Source organism: Emys orbicularis, chromosome 20 (assembly GCF_028017835.1).
Source record: "Emys orbicularis isolate rEmyOrb1 chromosome 20, rEmyOrb1.hap1, whole genome shotgun sequence".
NCBI classification, from domain to species: Eukaryota; Metazoa; Chordata; order Testudines; family Emydidae; genus Emys; species Emys orbicularis.
Window position 1 is genome coordinate 7,501,528 of NC_088702.1, and position 18,939 is coordinate 7,520,466.

Genomic DNA, 18,939 nt, shown 5'->3' on the forward strand with positions numbered 1-18,939 from the left:
TCTTAACTCAGGTTAGCTAACCCAGGTTAACTAGCAGTGAAGGCATGGCAATTCAGCTTTTAACTCGGGTTAGCTGCCAGAGTCCAACTCCATGCTCCCTATAAGCCTTAATTTGATCTGTTAAGACGAGTTGCCGTGTCTTCAATGTTGGTTTTTAACCCAGGTTAGCTAACCCAAGTTAAGAACACGCCTTTTTCCAGTGTAGACATACCCTTGGTCTCCACACAGCCCAAAGCAACTGTTGCCCTAAAACACTATGATGAGAAATATAGGCCATGGAAGTATTAATGACCAGCAGCATGACCAGTATCACTTCCCTTGAGAAGCCCTTAAGGAAAAGAGATTGTAGGCCTAAAACAGGGTACACAAATCTACCGCTAACTAGGCAGGGTTCTTTCTTCCAAATATGGTTTAGGCTGAATCTTCCTTAGAGAAGATTAATAATCAAACATGACTCGGTCATAAATTCCTGATCGTGCAAAGCTGTGTGCAACAAATAGTTAACTATCTAAAATTAACTGCGTTCAGAGGCTATATTGCAAATACAACTTATTTTATAGGTGATCAGGGATCTCTTTGTAATATAACTTCAACTAGATGCTGTTGTCCTAAAACTGTTGGGTAGTGTTACTGTATGCCATTAAACAGCTACCACGTTCCACTCTATAAATCCATAGCCCCTGTAATCTCAATGCCCCCTGTCCCCAGAAAAAGTGATTCCAGGGTTTGGTTCCTATTTGGTTTTGTTCTCGTCCCCTCCCCCCAAACACAAACTATTTCTAACTGCCCCTCTGCTTACCTGAACTGCCTAGAAAATAAACTCCTCCCTCCTGGATGCATGCTCTGGTTAGGGATGGGATGCCACTCGGAGGCCATCGATCTGTTGTGGAGCACAATCTCTGATGTCAGTGTTTCAAGGGTGCAGAGGTGCTGCTGGGGGGTGCTTTTTGCCTCTGGGGAGTAAGCCCTGTCTGTGGGAACGGTCCGACTGCGGCTTCTTCTGCTCTTGGCCCTTGTGGTTTGGGGCAGAGAGCTTTGTCCTGCCGAATGGGAGGGTGAATCCTCTCTCTGCCACGCTCATATCCAAGGCTGGGAAGAAGTCCTGGCTGGGATCCCTGCCCTGCTGTTGCTCCTCACTGCTGGGGAATCTTTGGGGCCTCTCTGAAAGAAGCACTGCTTCTCCTTTCCTCAGCCCCTGAGGCTAAATGGGAAGGATTCCCTTGTGCTGTGATGGTGTGATATCTCCACTGCTGTTCCGATCCATGGTGAGGAAGTGGAAGTATCAGCTAACTTGGATTGTAAGCTCTCTCGGGCAGATGTTTGTTCTGTGTCTGTACAGTGCCTAGCACAAAGGGCCATGACTTGGGCTCCGAGGCACTACAGTAATACAAACAGGCTGTGGGTGAGGTGTCTTCAGCTGCGTTCATGAGCACTACTCTCATCACATAAGGCAGCTTCATCGCCGTATTAAATACATGGCCCCTTTGTCACACTTTTAATTCCAGGTTCCTGATCTTCTTCGACGATGGCTATGCTTCTTACGTCACTCAGTCGGAGCTATACCCGATCTGCAGGCCACGTGAGTTCTCGGTTTGCACGCTCCTATGCTTTGCTAGGGCTCTAGCTGGGTTCTGTCCTAGCGTTGGAATTAAACGCCTTGCCTGGAAAGATTTGCCGTGCACAAGAAGCTGCAGAACGTAACAATCAAATTATTACTAGGGCTGTCAAGTGATTAAAAAAATTAATCTTGATTAATCACACTGTTAAACAATAATAGAATACCATTTATTTAAATATTTTTGGATGTTTTCTACCTTTTCAAATATACTGATTTCAATTACAACACAGAATACAAAGTGTACAGTGCTCACTTTATATTTATTTTTGATTACAAGTATTTGCATTACAGTAATCATTCTATTATGATCCCTCATTGTCTTTTAGACTGTCTTAGTTGTCTTGTCTGTTTAACGTAAAATCCATCTGGAATATCACCGGAGAGGCTGCAGAGAAGGTCTTTGTAAAAGCCTTCTCCCCGCCTTTTTTCTTTCCTAATAGTAAAGAAGACCTGGGAAGACATAGAAGACGTTTCCTGTCGTGATTTCATAGAGGAGTACATCAGTGCCTACCCAAACCGTCCCATGGTATTGCTGAAGAGCGGCCAGCTGATTAAAACAGAATGGGAAGGGACCTGGTGGAAATCCAGAGTGGAGGAAGTGGATGGCAGTCTGGTCAAAATCCTCTTCCTGGTATGAAAGCATTCCCTACCCTTGGAACGGGGGAAGCTTGGGTTTATTTTGTTGAGATGTTTCCAATCTGGGGCTGAGGACTTCCCTTCTCCAGTAGGTCAGGCCAGACAAAATGAGCTTCTTTGCCATGGAAAGTAAATTAGAAGTGTATTGGTTACTGACCACAGTTCGAAATGGGATGCAGGATTAAATGGACCTCAGCTCTGATCCAGCCTGGCAGTTCCTCCGTTCTGCATGGAACATGGTCCGATAGCTGTAGGTGGGCTTGGAGATGCCACCTGAGAGACTTTTGTTTAAAACGAGAGCGGGTCAAATTTTCCAAAGCACCCAAGTCATGTGTTCAAAAATGGCTTCGGCTCCTAGGTCACGTAGATGCTCCTAAAAATGTCTCATTTTTAGGCTCCGTATAGGATAGATGTGTGTTTTCAAATTGAAATAGATAACACCAGTTTTGTTTCTTATTTAACGGTCTATGGGAAGCTTTTTGTTTTGGCTTCTTTCTGACTGTAAACTCCTCCCAGCGGCCTCCTGAATCCAAACATAAGAGGACGGTGCTAGTGTGAGAAAACTGGTGTGAAACTGACCAGAAGCTTAAGTGATAGTCTTGCTGTCCTAGTACACTACTGTTCCCCACCCCTCCCTCTGCTTAATTCCCTTCCCTGATTTCCTGTCTCTTTCCACGCTTATCTAGGTCTCGTGTGGCCTTCATAGTATGTGAAATCCTGATGATAAACACTAACCAATTTATCCTTCAACCACCTTTTAAGGCAACAAAGTATTATTCTTGGAACTGAGACTCAGGGAGATTACTTGCTCAGCATCCCCCAAGAAGTTGGTGGCAGAGCTGGAAATAGAGTCTAGGTCTTCTGAGTACCAATCCAGTGCCTTAGCTGCAAGGCCATCATTTAAATGAAAGCGCCTACTTCCGAATGCAATCCTTACTCCCTCTCCTTACTGTATCTTTTGCCAGCTTTGCCATCTTCTACCTTTCCTTTGCATGAGTCTCCCTCCCTTTCTAGCTGTAAAAAGCTCACCCTCTCTCTTCTGCATGTACAATACAGTGCATCTAGAGTGCATGCTCTTCTGCACGCTTTTGACACACTTGTCCTGTTGTGTGATTCAGAGCACATTTAGTGCACTATGATTTTTAAACTCTGAGTTTTAATACACTGTGGAAATAGTGTAACATGAATGCACTTTTGTATATATACTTCAAATCTTGACGTCCCCTTAAACACACACACACTTCTTGTCTTGCATCTCAGACAGATGCTGTGAGTGTTACAATATTCTCTCTTTGCCACAGGATGACAAACGCTGTGAATGGATTTACCGTGGTTCCACGCGCCTGGAGCCTATGTTCAGCATGAAAACCTCCACGGCCTCCACTCTGGAAAAGAAACAAGGAGGGCAGATGAGGACTCGTCCCAATGTTGGTATGTCACTCCCCCAAGTGTCTGTCTCAGGGCATGAACCTAAACTCCTTTCTCAGGCAGGACTCCTATGGAAGCTTTGACCAAATCAGGGCTACAAGATTGGCCCATCATTCACTAGTTTTAAGACTTGGCAAGGAAATTAGTTGCGTTCAGAGTCCAGTCTGTTGGAGATAATTGGCAACACCGGTGTCTTGCAGCACTAGAAAATGGGATTCTTGCTGTCTTAACTTTGCTAATGTGAACTTAACCCTTCTTGAGTCTACACATCTCCCACTAGCTGCAACGTTGCTATTTGCTAGATATTCAGTGCTGTGGTTGTCGGTCTGAAGTCTTTCCAAAGAATAGATTTGATTGTTTAACAATCTGTTGTTCACAGTTCAGTTGCATATTTTTCTGTGAGCAGTAAGTGGAATCTACCAATATCATGTAGTTAATTAATGCACCAATCTTTGAATCATAGAATATCAGGGTTGGAAGGGACCTCAGGAGGTCATCTAGTCCAATCCCCAGACAGATTTTTGCCCCAGATCCCTAAATGGTCCCCTCAAGGATTGAACTCACAATCCTGGGTTTAGCAGGCCAATGCTCAAACCACTGAGCTATCTTTTGGCTGAAGCAGAGATTCTCTCTTCCACCAGGTGCTGTGAGGAGCAAAGGGCCCGTAGTACAATACACGCAAGAATTAACAGGAACCAGCACCCAGTTTAAACCTATAGAACAAATCCAAGCAATGTCTCTAGCTGCACCGTCTGTTTCCCCACAGCCTGCTGAGATGGAGTAAGTATCTTATTAATTCTCTGCTTTCTCTCTCTGCTGCACCAAATAGCTCCAGTGCTTAGTTGTTCCTGGCTCCATCCCTTCCCGTGGGAAGGAGTCTTCTGGTGTGGGTTTCTTCCATCACTTGGCTTATTTCTTGGTTGCACAATTGTTTTAATTCCAATGTGGGGAGACTGTAGATAAAGGCTGATGGATGAGTATCTTGGGGCGGGGAGGCTGACAGCACAGTACCCATTGAGCAAAGCTTCTTGTCCTTGTTCAATCCTAATGCTTCACACTTGATGTATTTCCAAGTTACAAAGTTTGTTGCTTCTCTGAATTACTCCCTCATGTCACGATCCAGGCATTGGCCCCCTGCTGCTTTGCATTCCTCAACTTGGATTGACCGGCTCATGGACCTCACTGACTTACAAGGCACTGAGAATTCAGAATCCTTGGTTGGTCTTGATGGTCACGGACCAGACCTGATCAAGCCAATCTCCAACCAAATCCAACGTGCGCCTTTCGCCGCAAGAGGCACGTGTTGGCCACCGTCAGAGGCACATCCTAGTGCCGGAGGAGGACTTGACGAAGGAGAGAAGCAGCAGTGCAATGGAAATTGTGGGTTGGAGAATGCAAGATTTCCTGAGCACGTGTGTTGGGACTTCAAGATAAACTTCCTAGGAGAAAAAGATACTGTCCCTGTTCACTTTTGTCACCACTGTGGATTTCCCATCAGAATTTATGGACGCATGATACCCTGCCTACATGTCTTCTGCTGTGACTGTGCCACTTTGCACGGGGAAAAGGGAGATAAGAAGTGCCCAAGCTGTAGTGAACCAGTGCAGCAAGTTGAGCGTTACACACGAGATTCTTTCCAGACGTAGCAGCATGCAAGTAACACAGTCTCTGCCGCTGCCTGTAGCCCCGAATGCCAGTGTAATACAAATCCTTCTGCCCTGAACATAGTGGCCAACTAGCGAATCCACACCACTCGAACCCTAACGCTTTCCCAAGGCTTGTGAATCCAAGCTGTAGTTTCATTCTTCCTCTTTTCATAGCCAAGGTGAGAGTCCTACTCCCAAGTGGTTGAAGAACGCAGAGTTTGGCTTCTCATTCTCCACTCCCAGGGCCACATCCTCAGAACAAGACCGGGACTTCTTTGCTGCCATTAAAGTAATTCGAACTGAGGAGGCTACAGGATGATAAACAGCAGCACCACCCATAGACTGATAGTCTATTACGCTAAACTGCAGGATAAAGACTTCCTCTAGCTGTCCGAGCTGCACTCTTCTGTTATAGAGCAGTCATTCCAGTGGCTGCAAGATACTCTGGGATCTTAAATCTTTTTTTATTTATTTTTTTTAAAGATCCTGTCTTCGAAGCACATAGTTGCAGATAAGTGGCTCGGACTACAGCTGTTGTTCTAAGCCCCTTTGCCTTTAGTGTGGCAAACTGCTGCAAAGACGATAGTTTCTAGTATAAACTAAAAACAGACTCCGTACTTCAAGTAGTGCTGCTGTTCAAAGGGACATGGCTGGGTTAAAAATCCTACTCGTAAAGACTTTTAAGATTATGATTATTAAAACTGAAAAAACGGCATCTTTGCCTTGGTGTCTTGTGTACTCCTAGTTCACTGACGTTGCCTGGTCTTGTTTTGATTTCTAGTCCTTCACTTTCAGGTTCTTGTGCAATGCCACAGTGTTGGGATTGCAAGTGCTGCAGGATACCAATCTCTTCTTCAAGCCATTTTCCCCTGGATTTATGTGTTCACAGACATTTCTCTTGGTCCTGGATTTTAGAACTTGTTTTATATAAATGTAGCCCCTCTGCCCCCTGCCCCCCCAATGGTTGACATAGAATGGTTGGTTTCACATATGGTACATTCCGTCAGTCGGTGTGTAATTTGGATTGGAAACTACCATCATCTCTGCAAAGAATGAGACTTAATTGCGCTCTTCTGAGCGCCCGGCATCTTCCGGTACAGATGTTCTACTTCACTCAGCAGTTGGGCTTCCCTTTTGTAATTGATTCACACAGCTCAGTCTAGAGAGGAGACCTATATTCCCCTCGCTCTTGCTGCTAGCTGAGATGGTAAGGAGAGCATTACAACTGGGACACTTCTTAATTTCTCATTGATGCTGAAAAGTGCCACCAGTACAGATCCCAAAGGCTCTGCTTTGTTTCTGCCAGCCTAGGGATCTTTGGCTGTCCAGGTTTCTCCGAAACGCCTGAAATTAGTGTAATATTCTCAAGCGCCCACCCCACTTCCCAGAAATCCCCTGTGTGCCAACAACATTTCTAAAATGTAGTCTTTATCTTCAACCTGGGATCCCTGTACATATTCTATTGGGTTGAACGGATTATACCATCACACAGAAAATCTTTGCTTGAGTTTGTTTCTGGCAGGCAGCAGTGGGCTGAGCTCTGCCATGGGGTGAGCAGGATCACGAATTTTCATAGAGTTTTAGGTGCCAGGTTCTGTTTGTTAACCCCTGCCACTCATGTGAGCATCTGGCCTTGAAATCGTGCATCCTTCTTCTTCCTTTGTGTAGAAGCTCCGAAAGTCAGTTGGCTCAGTCCAGAAAGCAAGTGGCCAAGAAAAGCACGTCCTTCCGTCCTGGCTCTGTGGGGTCTGGACACTCTTCACCTGCTTCTCCTGTGCTAAGTGAAACTCCTCCCATGGGAAAAACGGCAGTGAACCAGCAGTATCGGTAAGCAAGCTCTAGTCTGGTTTGCCTTTAACATGCATGCTGCAGAATCCCTGGGCTCGTACATATTTTACACGAGACTGCTGTTTGTACAGCGCCTAGTACAGGGGTGGCCAACCTGAGCCTGAGAAGGAGCCAGAATTTACCAATGTACGTTGCCAAAGAGCCACAGTAATACGTCAGCAGCCCCCCCCATCAGCTCCCTCCCACCTCCTGCCCACCGATCAGCACCTCCCGCTCCCTCCCCGCATCTCCGGATCACCTGTTTCGGGGGTGCAGGTGGCTCTGGGGGGAAGGGGGGAGGGCACTGCAGGCTCAGGGGAGGGGGCGGGAAGGGGTGGAGTGGGGGCAGGGCCTGTGGCAGAGCCAGGGGTTGAGCAGTGAGCACCCCCCGGCACATTGGAAAGTTGGTGCCTGTAGCTCCAGCCCCGGAGTCAGTTCCTATACAAGGAGCCGCATACACCGGACCCCTGCTAGAACGTGGGAATCGGGATCCATGCACAGTACCGCGTTAACGCGGGGACCGCGTTACCATGACTACCAATGTAAATATTTACATGTGGGAGCCATGTCCGTGACCGCGTTCTAAAAGAATCCGCGCTATATCGGCGCATGTTCTAGCGAAGTTCTGCTGTATTAACTTCTGAAGAGCTACATGTGGCTCTGTTGGCCACCCCTAGCCTAGTACGTTAGGCTCCTAGTCCATGACCAAGGCTCGTAAGTGCTGTGGTAATCCTAATAATGAAAAGACCTGATCTCTCTTTACGATGGTGCAGGTGTACTAGGCAGCTCCCAGTATAGAGTTGAAACTCTTGTCCATCCTCAGCCACCATAGGGTCATCCCCCTATTCCCTGTGGCTTTTTGCTCAGTGTAGTCAGTGGTGCTTCCCTTGTGAGCCTATCTTACAGTGTCTCTGAGGAGGGCTTCATGTGCCAAATCAAGCTGGTGGTGTTGCTTTTCTCCAGGGGGCGGATCCTTAGTGTATCTTATTTGCTGTCTCTCTCTCTCTCTCTCCCCCCAGTGGAAGCTATTCCAGTGGCCAGCCAGGCAGCAGTGCGGCGCAGCCATTCCACGGCATGATGGAGCGGGTGCCCAATGAGCCCTCCTACCGGGCCCCGATGGAGAAGCTCTTTTACCTGCCCCACGTCTGCAGCTACACCTGCCTGTCGCGGGTCCGCCCCATCCGGAGCGACCAGTACCGCAGCAAGAACCCCCTCCTCATCCCGCTTCTCTACGACTTTCGGCGCATGACTGCCCGCCGCCGCGTCAACCGCAAGATGGGCTTCCACGTCATCTACAAGACGCCGTGCGGCCTGTGCCTGCGCACCATGCAGGAGATCGAGCGCTACATCTTCGAGACGGACTGCGACTTCCTCTTCCTGGAGATGTTCTGCCTAGACCCCTACGTGCTGGTGGACCGCAAGTTCCAGCCCTACAAGCCCTTCTACTACATTGCAGACATCACCAAAGGCAAGGAGGACGTGCCGCTGTCCTGCGTCAACGAGATAGACACCACCCCTCCTCCGCAGGTGGCTTATAGCAAGGAGCGCATCCCGGGGAAAGGGGTCTACATCAACACCGGCTGGGAGTTCCTCGTGGGCTGCGACTGTAAAGATGGCTGCAGAGACAAGTAGGTGACTCTGTATGCAAGTCCTCCAGTCTCTGGGCCACACGCTGAGGAAAGGCTCTGCAAATAGGCCTCGCTGCATGGCCTGAATGTTACCAGCTCCTGGCTTGGTTGCCCAGTATGTGGGTGGTGGTAAGGAAGCAAATCTCAGAGGCCAGGGCTCCCTATGGAGAACACAGTTCCCAATTCTAGGGTACTTGGCTGGAGCCTCCCAACTGACTGCAGTCGGAAGGTTGAGACTTAAGTTACTGTTTCTCGGCCGATTCCCAAGTATTCTAAAATCCACCTCTTTATTCCGATTGTCTCAAAAGTTGTTTCCCCTTGTGCGGGTGCAGGTTAGGGTTGGAGGCCGCTTGAGTGCGGGGTTCCCACGATCCAGCCCACAATAGCATTTTGTTTGTTCTAATTTCTTTTGCACGTATCAAGGTCTCAGATTATGGCTCTGATCTCACTGCCTCAGGATTGCTCTTGACTAGCGTCCTGCATCCACTGCTGCTTTGGGGAAGCAGTGTTAAATGTTTGGGGTAAAAGTTGGCTCTGCCATGTGGCTCGAGTCGTCTGTGCCCGGGCAGCAGGACAGGGGCTCTGTTGCAAGCCAATCTTTGACGGTAACCTGCCATCAGTGATGTGCTGTGGCACTGTTTACCGAGAGTCCTGCCCTTGGCAGAGAGTCCCAAATGTTCAGACCCCCTCACGTGTATGTGACTTCTCTCGCAAAACTGGTGTAAAATAAATCTTTTGGGGGGGGGGGATTTGTGATTTCAGATCTAAATGTGCCTGCCACCAGCTGACGGTCCAAGCGACAGGCTGCACCCCCGGTGGGCAGATCAACCCCAATTCTGGCTACCAGCACAAGAGGCTGGAGGAATGCCTCCCCACAGGGTGAGTAGAGTGGCCCTGTGCTTTCGTTATGCTGGATTTCTGGGGCCAGTGTGGTCAATCTGACAACACATTGGAGAGCTAGGTGTACACATCGGAACTCCTGGCGTTTGGCAAGACACGTCTGACTCTCATCACTGTAGTCATCAAGTACGTCACAATTTTAATCTAGTTATTCTCAACAAAAACCAACCCCACAAATAGGGCACGACATCATTCCTGTTTTACAGAGGGGGAAACTGAGGCCCGGGCTTACGTGATTTGCACCTAGTCTCACAGGAAATCTGTGATGAAACAGGGAATTGAAGCTGGCTCTCCTGATTCCCAGACTAGTGTCATAACTAGGGCACCATCCTTCCCGCAAGCAACTTCCCCATAGTGCAATTCTTCCTTTCATGTGTTGTTGCAAAACGAACTTTGCCGTAAAGCACTTTGAGCACCTCGGATTAGACTGTACAAGTCCAAGGTATTGCTAAAGCTCCATGGAAAATTGGTCCTAGACACGGCACCAGGGAGGGGTTCAGCGTCTGTGGCAGTCAGATGCAGCCGGCTGGATATTCTGTGACCTGTTCAGTTTCACTGCAGAATGTGGTGAATGCAATCAGTGGGCGCCGTCTGTCACATTGCTTAATGCTCTAACGGAAGGCACTCAGGTACCGTGGTGATGGGCACAGAAGAAGAGTTGCTAAATTGTAGTGGACCGACAAGTCAACTGCAGTTATTTTTATAGTAATGCTGTCCCTGAATTCTCAATGTACTGCTGATTTATTTATTGGTATTAGTAACACAAATGCATTGGAGAAAGCAGGGGGCTTCTGCACCAAAGTAATTTATGCATTATTTCATTCTACAGCGGTTCAGCCTTATTACGTGGGGTGTCTCAAATCCCCCAGTACGTCACTAGAAATCACTCACATCTTATGGCAAGCGATTTACTTTGAGATGCAGGGTTATGTCTGGACTTCTGTCCACCTCTACCTCTAATAGGGATAGGTCCAGTGCTCCTCAGCTGTGAATGGGGGAGGGATAGCTCAGTGATTTAAGCATTGGCCGGCTAAACCCAGGGTTGTGAGTTCAATCCTTGAGGGGGCCATTTAGGGATCTGGGGCAAAAATCTGTCTGAGGATTGGTCCTGCTTTGAGCAGGGGGTTGGACTAGATGACCTCCTGAGGTCCCTTCCAACCCTGATATTCTAAAACTGTCCTCAGCGGGTTTTAAATTGGTTTCTGTAACAAGCGTTACCAATGCTATGTGCCCTCTAGAGCTGAAAGTTGGGATTTCCCCACTTGTCATAATATGACATCTACAAAACCCAGGCAGTGCTAAAGTAACATGGCAAGATTCAAATGGAGTGTCCTGGCCTCAGCTCTGTTTGGTGGTGTTTTAGGAGCTCAGTCTGGGCTTTGAAACTTGCAGCGATAACCATCTGCTTTCCCTTTCCCAGAGTCTATGAATGTAACAAGAGATGCAAATGCAACACGAACATGTGCACCAATCGCTTGGTACAACATGGACTCCAAGTCAGACTCCAGCTATTCAAGACTCAGAACAAAGGCTGGGGAATCCGCTGCCTTGACGATATTGCCAAGGGCTCTTTCGTCTGCATCTATGCAGGTACAGCTGCCATGGCGCAGTGGTACTGAATATCCACCTGGAAGTCCTTTGGTTAAAATGAGGCACGACTAACACAGCTCTCTCTCTTATGAAATGTCTGCTCCTACTAGACCGCGCTGCTATCGCCAGCAGTCCCAGAAATCAAATACTAACCTACCCTTTCTTAAACCAAACAAATATTTATGTAAAATGACACCAGCATTAGGTTTTCTTTTTACAAAATGTCAGACTCGAACGGAATTGTCACACACCTCCTCGCGTGCATGTTCAACTCATTTAAGGACGCACTGCAATTTAAGCCCTGCTTTTCCCCGTAAACAAGGAAATACAGAAACCATGGTGACTGCGATGCCAGTATTGAGAAGGGAAGCATTTGCTAAGAGTGAAGGCTTCCCTTGCGGCATTCATTCAGCAGAATGGGGCATACGTAGCTTCCTGTTCGTTTAAACAGTCTAGCCCTGGGTTGCCAATAATTGAGTGTTGATGTTCCCTTCGTGCTAGTTTCTTATAAGAACTTGTGTTCTTGGCCTACATGAGTCCAGATATCATAGCCAGTATAGAGACTGGACACTCTGGCTAATCAGTGCTCTCTTCCGAGAGTCCCTGGCTGGGTAGGGCTGTCATGCAGTCATTAAAGTGCAGTAGGTTTAACAAAACAAAGAAAGTGCCTAAAACAGGGTTCTCCTTGCTGGCTTTACAGCTTGTTTCAGTGACCTGCCGGAGAAGCTCCGCAGTAGGGCTGATTGGAAATTGTGCCTCAGAGACCTCACTCTCTATGGGCTGGGCTTCCTGGCTGTACTCTATTTCCCATGACACACCATGGGCTCTCCTCTTGCTTGTGCTTGCATTGTGGGAGATGTAGTCCCTCTGGGGTCCCGGCATGTAGAGGAGAATGGGAACATGAAGGTCCTGAACTCCAGCTCCAATGAGGCCCCATGGCGGCATTTCAGATGAAAAGTTTTCTTTCCGTTTTCTGGTATTTGGCTTTTTAACAAAGTTGAATTTTTCCATGGAAGCCAGACACTTTTTTTTTCCCACTTAAATTGTTGAGTCAAAACCCAATTATCCAATGAAAAATAGCTTCAGTGGAAAACTCTCCACCGGCCTTAGTCAGCTATTGTTATACTTCCTGCTCCCTGATTTGGGGGTCAGCCATGGTCCGTTCAGGCACACCAAGCTGTGTTAACCCCCCTTGATTAGCCACAGGCGTAGCATGCTTTGTTTTCAGAGCACAGCTTGGGTGTAGGCCCAGGCCTTGGGTGTAGGCTTGGCTGTAGGCCCAGGCCTATTTCCTTTTGAAGGCATAACACACCCACTAAAGTTCAGGCCGCGCTCGTTTTCCAGGGAAAATCCTGACCGACGACTTTGCCGACAAAGAAGGGCTGGAGATGGGGGACGAGTACTTCGCCAACCTGGATCACATTGAGAGCGTGGAGAACTTCAAGGAGGGCTACGAAAGCGATGCCAAGTGCTCCTCCGACAGCAGCGGCGTGGACCTGAAGGACGAAGAGGAAGAGAACACCGGCACCGAGGAGCAGGAGGAGTCCAACGAGGACAGCTCCGACGACAACTTCTGCAAGGACGAGGATTTCAGCACCAGCTCGGTGTGGCGTAGCTATGCCACCCGCCGGCAGACCCGGGGCCAGAAGGAGAACGGCCTGTCTGAGACAGCCTCCAAGGACTCCGGCCTCACCAGGCAGATCAGCCACGACGAGGTCGCTGTGGCCGCTGCCTGCAAACTGCCCGTGTCCGAGGAAACCTCCAAAAACAAAGTGGCCTCCTGGCTGAGCTCCAACAGCATGTCAGACAGCTTCCAGGACAACGATAGCGCCTCCTCGTTCAAGATGAACGAGGCCAGCGAGGTCAAGGCAGGCAAAGTGGAAGTCCTGGGTGACCGAGAGAAGCCCTCCACTTCTGGGCTTGGGGGCAAGGAGGCTTTTGGCTTGGATGCCGACTCAAAGATGCAGAAGAAGGAGGTAAGCGAGAGGCTGTTGTGATGATTCTCTAAGTACATGGCATTCCCCGTCACTGGGGAGTTGGAGCATCATCACCCCTCTTTATAGATGAGGTGCAGAGAAGGGGAATGCCTGGACCAGCCGTGCCACTAGAGCATTCCTGGATCCCAAGGCTGTGTTCAGCTAGGCTACGGTGCCATTTTGTACAGCCCACCTCGCCTTGGTATCTGTGAGGTAGGGAAGCATCCCCATTGCATACTTGGGAAAACAGAGGTGTAGAGAAGGCAAGTGCGATGCCCAGGGTCAAACAGGGAGGCTGTGACGGAGCCAGAAATAGAACCCAAGACTTCAGTCCCGGGTCAGTGCCCCTTCTGCTAGATCAGTGGTTCTCAACCAGGGGGTCCGAGGGCCCTGAGCAGGTTTCAGGGGGGCCGCCAAGCAGGGCCAGCATTAGACTCGCCAGGGCCCAGGGCAGAAAGCCGAAGTCCTGCTGCATAGGGTTGAAGCCCAGGCCCTGAGCCCTGCCACCCGGGACTGAAGTCAAAGCCTGAGCCATGTAGCTTCCTGGGGGCCCCTGTGGCCTGGAGCCCCAGGCAATTGCCCTGCTTGCTACCCCCTAATGCTGGCCCTGGCTTTTATATGCAGAAAGCCAGTTATTGCAGCACAGGTGGGGCGTGGAGTTTTTATAGCATGTTGCGGGGGCCTCAGAAAGAAAAAGGTTGAGACCCCCTGTGCGAGAGAGACCGTCCTTCCTCCAGCAGACACGTTCAGCACGTTCAAGGGATTTGCAGCACTGAGTAGAGAAGTGTCAAAAGCCCCAAGTACTAATTTACATAATACCTAATGACTTGGCTAAGCGGCCACAAACAGGAATGTAGCTGTCTAAAGGGTAGAAGCGTTGGGGGATTGGAGTGATCCAAGGGCTATTACTTGAAGGAATGGGATGACATTAAGAAAGGGGAAGATTTAACAGTGAGCTCTGTTGGCGTGTGGAATAGTCTCCTATGGGAAGTTGAAGTGCCATATTGTAAGATACTTAATCCCCGGCGGACAGATTTAAGGCTCAAACCTGGGCTGAGCAGGGTGAGTGGACTTTATGGAAATGAGATTGAAAACTAAGCCCTTGTAGAAGGCTGGAAAGTCCCAGATGAAGGTGTATCCAGTGGAAACCAGTCCCCCGAAGAGTCTCTGTTTATAGCACCTGGGTCTTATGGCTAGTGGGTTACAGTACTTTAAGTCTCTGAGACACTAGATAGATATTCACAGAAAGCGAAATGCAGCCTGCAGAAGAGGTGTTTAACTGTCTCTTACGTTTTTCACTTTGTAGGAATCTGAAGAGCCAAACAAGCTTTCGATGTAAGTGTTGAAATATTTGAATTTGAGTGAAAGGTTGCAGCTTACCAGTGCGCGCTAGCTACCTTTACTGCCACAAGCACTGTCGCAGGTAGATGCCTCCCAGGTAATTAAGCTGGCCTCCGTGTGCAGCCAATGAGGGAGGTCCATGGTAGCTGACTGATCTGCACAGTGAGTGAGAAACCAGCTCTGTGCCAACAGAAGGGGCCGGGGAAACTGCTGCGTTACTACCGAGGCTGGTGAAGCCCTTGCGTGTTAGGCCATGGAACTGGACTGGCTAGATTAGCAAATTACACAGTCAGGTGTGACCGGCTCTTACCTTCTCCAGTTCTGTGTTAGACGCTCTCCTGGGCATCAGTGCGATGCCGAGTATCCCTAGGCAGGCTGGGGAGATGGCTAGGAAGCGGCGTGGGTGACTTGTTTTGTTCTTGCTCCCTCCAGGGCATCCGAGACCGGCAAGGTGTATGGCTATAATCCAAGCCCCATGAAACTCGAGGGGATCCGGCGGCCACCAAGCAAGACGATCATGCATCAGAGCAAAAGGCACTTGGCTCCTCCCCAGCAAGCAGCTGACGTAAGAATCATGCTTTAGGGCCTGAGCTTTGAAGACTGGCCTGTGCCTTGTGGGTTTTTCGGTTTGCACTGCAAAATTGCAGGCTGGCGTGAGGCCCTCTTTAAACTCAAGTCCTTTACATGCTCCAGCCTGATGAAGAGCCCCCCCCAGTCCAGTGGATTATGATTGCTAGTTCCTTGGGGTTACGTCTTTCCAGGGTTTGCTTTGAATTGCAGGCCCCTGTATTTGGGTTTTGAAGGCTCTGGGAAAGCAGCTGTAGTGACTTGGTCTAAATGGGGTGAGAGACCCCGCTGTGGGGACTCTTACGTGCGTGGGGTTCAGATGATTGCCAGAATTAGTGTGAAGAAGGAATTGTCCCCAGTGCACGTTGACAGGGATCGTAGGTTTCCTTATGCCTTCCCCTAGGACACTGAGCATCTGTTGGGGTCAGATAGACCTATCCCATGTAATAGATCTCTTGCAGTTCCAGCGAGCATGGATTGGCGTGGGTGGATCTTGGCGCTTTCTGACTTATTTCTTTTTGTAAGAGATTGTTCGCTCCAGGTTGGGCAGACGATCACTTGTGTTCTGTGATCCTTAGCTCTTTGTGTGTGTCATATATTTCATACAACATTGGGCACTGAATTTGGGGTCTTTTTTAATCAAAACACTTTCTGCATCATTAACCCCTAATTGCAGAACATAAAAAAGGTAGCTATTGTAAAAGTTGATTAAACCAAAGTTCTGACCATTAGTGGTCATTAAAGAACTTCTTTCACTGAGCAAGGTAAGGAGTATTATCTCTCAGTGTTCTGGTCAAATTCCACCTTGGAGTTACTAACCAGCCTCTCAGATTTCCCCCTGCCGTTTCAACCTGAACATTATTCTTTTCCCATTTAATAAACTGTGGACTGTAGTGTTGCTTTGCACTGTTAGCTGCACATTTAGGTGGCTAAAATCCTTCCTGTCCAAATAGTCTTCAAGCCAAAAGGTGCTATAGACATTTTTCTGAAGTCTCTAGGCCTGTTTATCAGGGTTTCTGGGTTCTGTTCCTGCTTTTTCCATGTGTGTATTTAAAATGACTTCCCAAGGGTATCGGAAGTTTTAATGAATGAAAGGGCTTTGAGGGTTGCTGAAAGGTTCTGTAGAAAGGCACAATATTTAACCTCAGCTCCTTGGAGGAAGGAGAGTTAATAGAGGCTTTAGCAGCATTCTGGAGAAGGTAAAAAGATGCTTTTGGCCTGCATTGCAACCCCTCTGAGCCGCTGGTACATGTGCGTGTTTACAGGATGTGCTGACGCTGTCAAGTAGCACGGACAGCGAGGGGGAGAATGGCCAGCCCGCAGCAGGACAAGCACAGGGCAACACGAATGATAGTGATGACATCCAGACTATTTCCTCTGGCTCAGAGGAAGAGGACATCGACGACAAGAAGAATTCCTCTTCCGGTCTAGGTAGGTGCAACAGCGGCATTTTGCTAAGGAGTAACGGGATTGAACAGGGAGCTCTGTACAGAGGGCAGATGCAGAAGAAGAAACTGTGTTCAGAAGCGACAGGAGGTGTTGATAATGTGTCTGTAGTGCCCTGGGCAGAATAACCGTATCTACATATTACACTGGTCCCAGTGCAGCTGACTACAGACTAAATTCTGATCGAGGCCTAAAGTTTCTCAAAGTGACTGGCTTTGGGTGCCCAACTTGAGACACTTTAAAGGGACCTGACTTCAGATGAGTGCTCGGCACTTCCCGAAAATCGGGCCCCTCTTAAGATACCTCACAATGGGCACCCAAAATTACTCCGTCTGGACAACGTTAGGCCTGAGATTCTGAAGAAAGATCGATTTGTTTTCCTGTGGATTTCTGGGCACGGACTGGCGTTGAGTGGGGAGCCCAGGTCTCCTGGGTCCCAGCTTCAGAGGGGATTCAGGATTTTGTCCCAGCTCTAGAAGCTGAATCCTGAATGGTCCATGAGTCTTGGCTGAAACAGGACAATTTGTTAGCAGGCAGTGCTGGTTGAGTTGAACTGATTTCAGCTCCCCAGCTACCACTAAAGTAACGTCACTGTCTTAGACCCCTTTAAGGAAGTGAGAGGAAATCATTCGGTGATTATTTCTCTGTTTTGGCAGGCCCCGTGAAAAGGCAAGTGGCAGTGAAGTCCACACGGGGTTTTGCCCTCAAATCGACTCACGGGATTGCCATAAAGTCGACCAATATGGCATCAGCTGACAAGGGGGAGAACATGCTAGTGCGCAAAAACACCCGCCAGTTTTATGACGGCGAAGAGTCCTGCTATATCATTGATGCCAAACTCGAAGGGAATCTTGGCCGTTACCTCAATGTGAGTTTCCTGTTCTTACGCGCTCTCCCAGGCAGTGCTGCAAAGGGTGATGTGCGTGTGTCCTCCAGGAGCATCAACCGTGCTGTCTGGTTCTCGGCTTCTGTTTGAGTTGAGCAAACGTTGCACAGGAGTTTCACTTCTCTTAGGTATCCTTGTGAATCCAAATCTAGCCTCAAGTGCAACTTCCCCCTTTGCCGTACTCTGAACTTCAGCCCTGTCCTGGAGGGTTTACTCTTCCTGGGAGATCAGTGCCTGCCAGTTCTGGTGGCTGTTAGGTTAGTTCCTAGTGGATAGGGGTTGACTTGAGTTCGGTGTCGCTTCAAACATCCGTTACTGAACTGTCCCAGTGCAGCGTGCTGGACTTGACCTCTCCAGGTCCCGCCCAGCCCTATATTTCTATCATTTAAAGGTGGACGTTAACCTGCAGCTTGTCTGCTTTAGGTTTGTACGGGAGTCTGTTGTTTGTCGCTCTGTGCTCGACTCTAGACCAGCTTAGCAAGGAAGTGAAACCTGTCAAAGAAGCTGCTCCCCAACCGAGCGTATTTGCTCTTGATATTGGGTGGGGGATGGAAATGCAAGGGTTGAAGATGGATGCTAAGTGCAGCTGTGTGAAATACACGCAGTACAAACACTACAGGCTCTTTATATGTTACAAGACAGAACGTTATACAAAAGCCATTCCTCTGAGTAAATGTCACTTTCTATTAAATCTTGGGACTTATTCCATGTAGCGTGTGTGGTAAGACAATAGTAACCCCTATTTCAATGGGCTTAAAACTGATTCAGTGGCTTAATTAGTGATCTACCTGTTTTTAAAAACACTGCATCCCCCAGTCTGCCTGTTCCCTGCCTGCCACAAGTGCCTGGTCACAACTTGGCTTCTCTTGTCCCTTTACAGCATAGCTGCAGCCCCAATCTGTTTGTGCAGAATGTCTTTGTGGACACGCATGACCTCCGTTTCCCTTGGGTTGCCTTCTTCGCTAGCAAGTAAGTGATCTGATGCTGCCCAGTCGGAGAAGTTTTGTTGGCTGTAGGGCTACTGCTGGAGACACTGGTTGCTTTTTAGTTCCTGTTGGTTCAGGAGGTTTAAAACTTCAAGACCTCTTCGGAAATTTTACTACTGGCTTACGCCATGAGGATTCTAATGGGGACCTGGGACTGGGGAGTGAGGGCTTCTGGTTTCTCTTCCTAGCTCCGTCCCTGGCTTATTGTGAGCTTGGGCAAGTGACTCGTGGAGAGACTTTCAAAGACACAAGGTGCAGTTTAGGCACCCAACTCCCATTTGTGCCCTTTGAAAGTCTCCCCCGGGGCCTGCAGCACCAGCTCTTGCCAAAGTAACTGGGAGCTGCAAGTTCTCAGCTCTTGGGGGGGGGGAGGAGGTGCGGCCAGTTAATCGTTGGCGAAATTGCACCTTTCACAGGTTGTGAAGCTTAATCTCTCAAGTACTTCTGTGGCCCCCATTACTGTA

General features: G+C 48.7%; 1 protein-coding gene across 1 annotated transcript in view; it reads left to right on the top strand.

Moving 5' to 3' along the window:
* SETDB1 (SET domain bifurcated histone lysine methyltransferase 1) overlaps positions 1 to 18,939 on the top strand; it is a 32,246-nt gene that overhangs the window by 11,971 nt on the left and 1,336 nt on the right. The window contains 15 exon segments of the mRNA XM_065420002.1: positions 1,506 to 1,579; positions 2,059 to 2,249; positions 3,556 to 3,685; positions 4,324 to 4,462; positions 6,997 to 7,159; positions 7,317 to 7,388; positions 8,218 to 8,783; positions 9,546 to 9,662; positions 11,104 to 11,273; positions 12,618 to 13,249; positions 14,556 to 14,584; positions 15,023 to 15,155; positions 16,423 to 16,582; positions 17,260 to 17,471; positions 18,370 to 18,458. Coding sequence (XP_065276074.1) covers positions 1,506 to 1,579; positions 2,059 to 2,249; positions 3,556 to 3,685; positions 4,324 to 4,462; positions 6,997 to 7,159; positions 7,317 to 7,388; positions 8,218 to 8,783; positions 9,546 to 9,662; positions 11,104 to 11,273; positions 12,618 to 13,249; positions 14,556 to 14,584; positions 15,023 to 15,155; positions 16,423 to 16,582; positions 17,260 to 17,471; positions 18,370 to 18,458 — 2,877 coding nt within the window.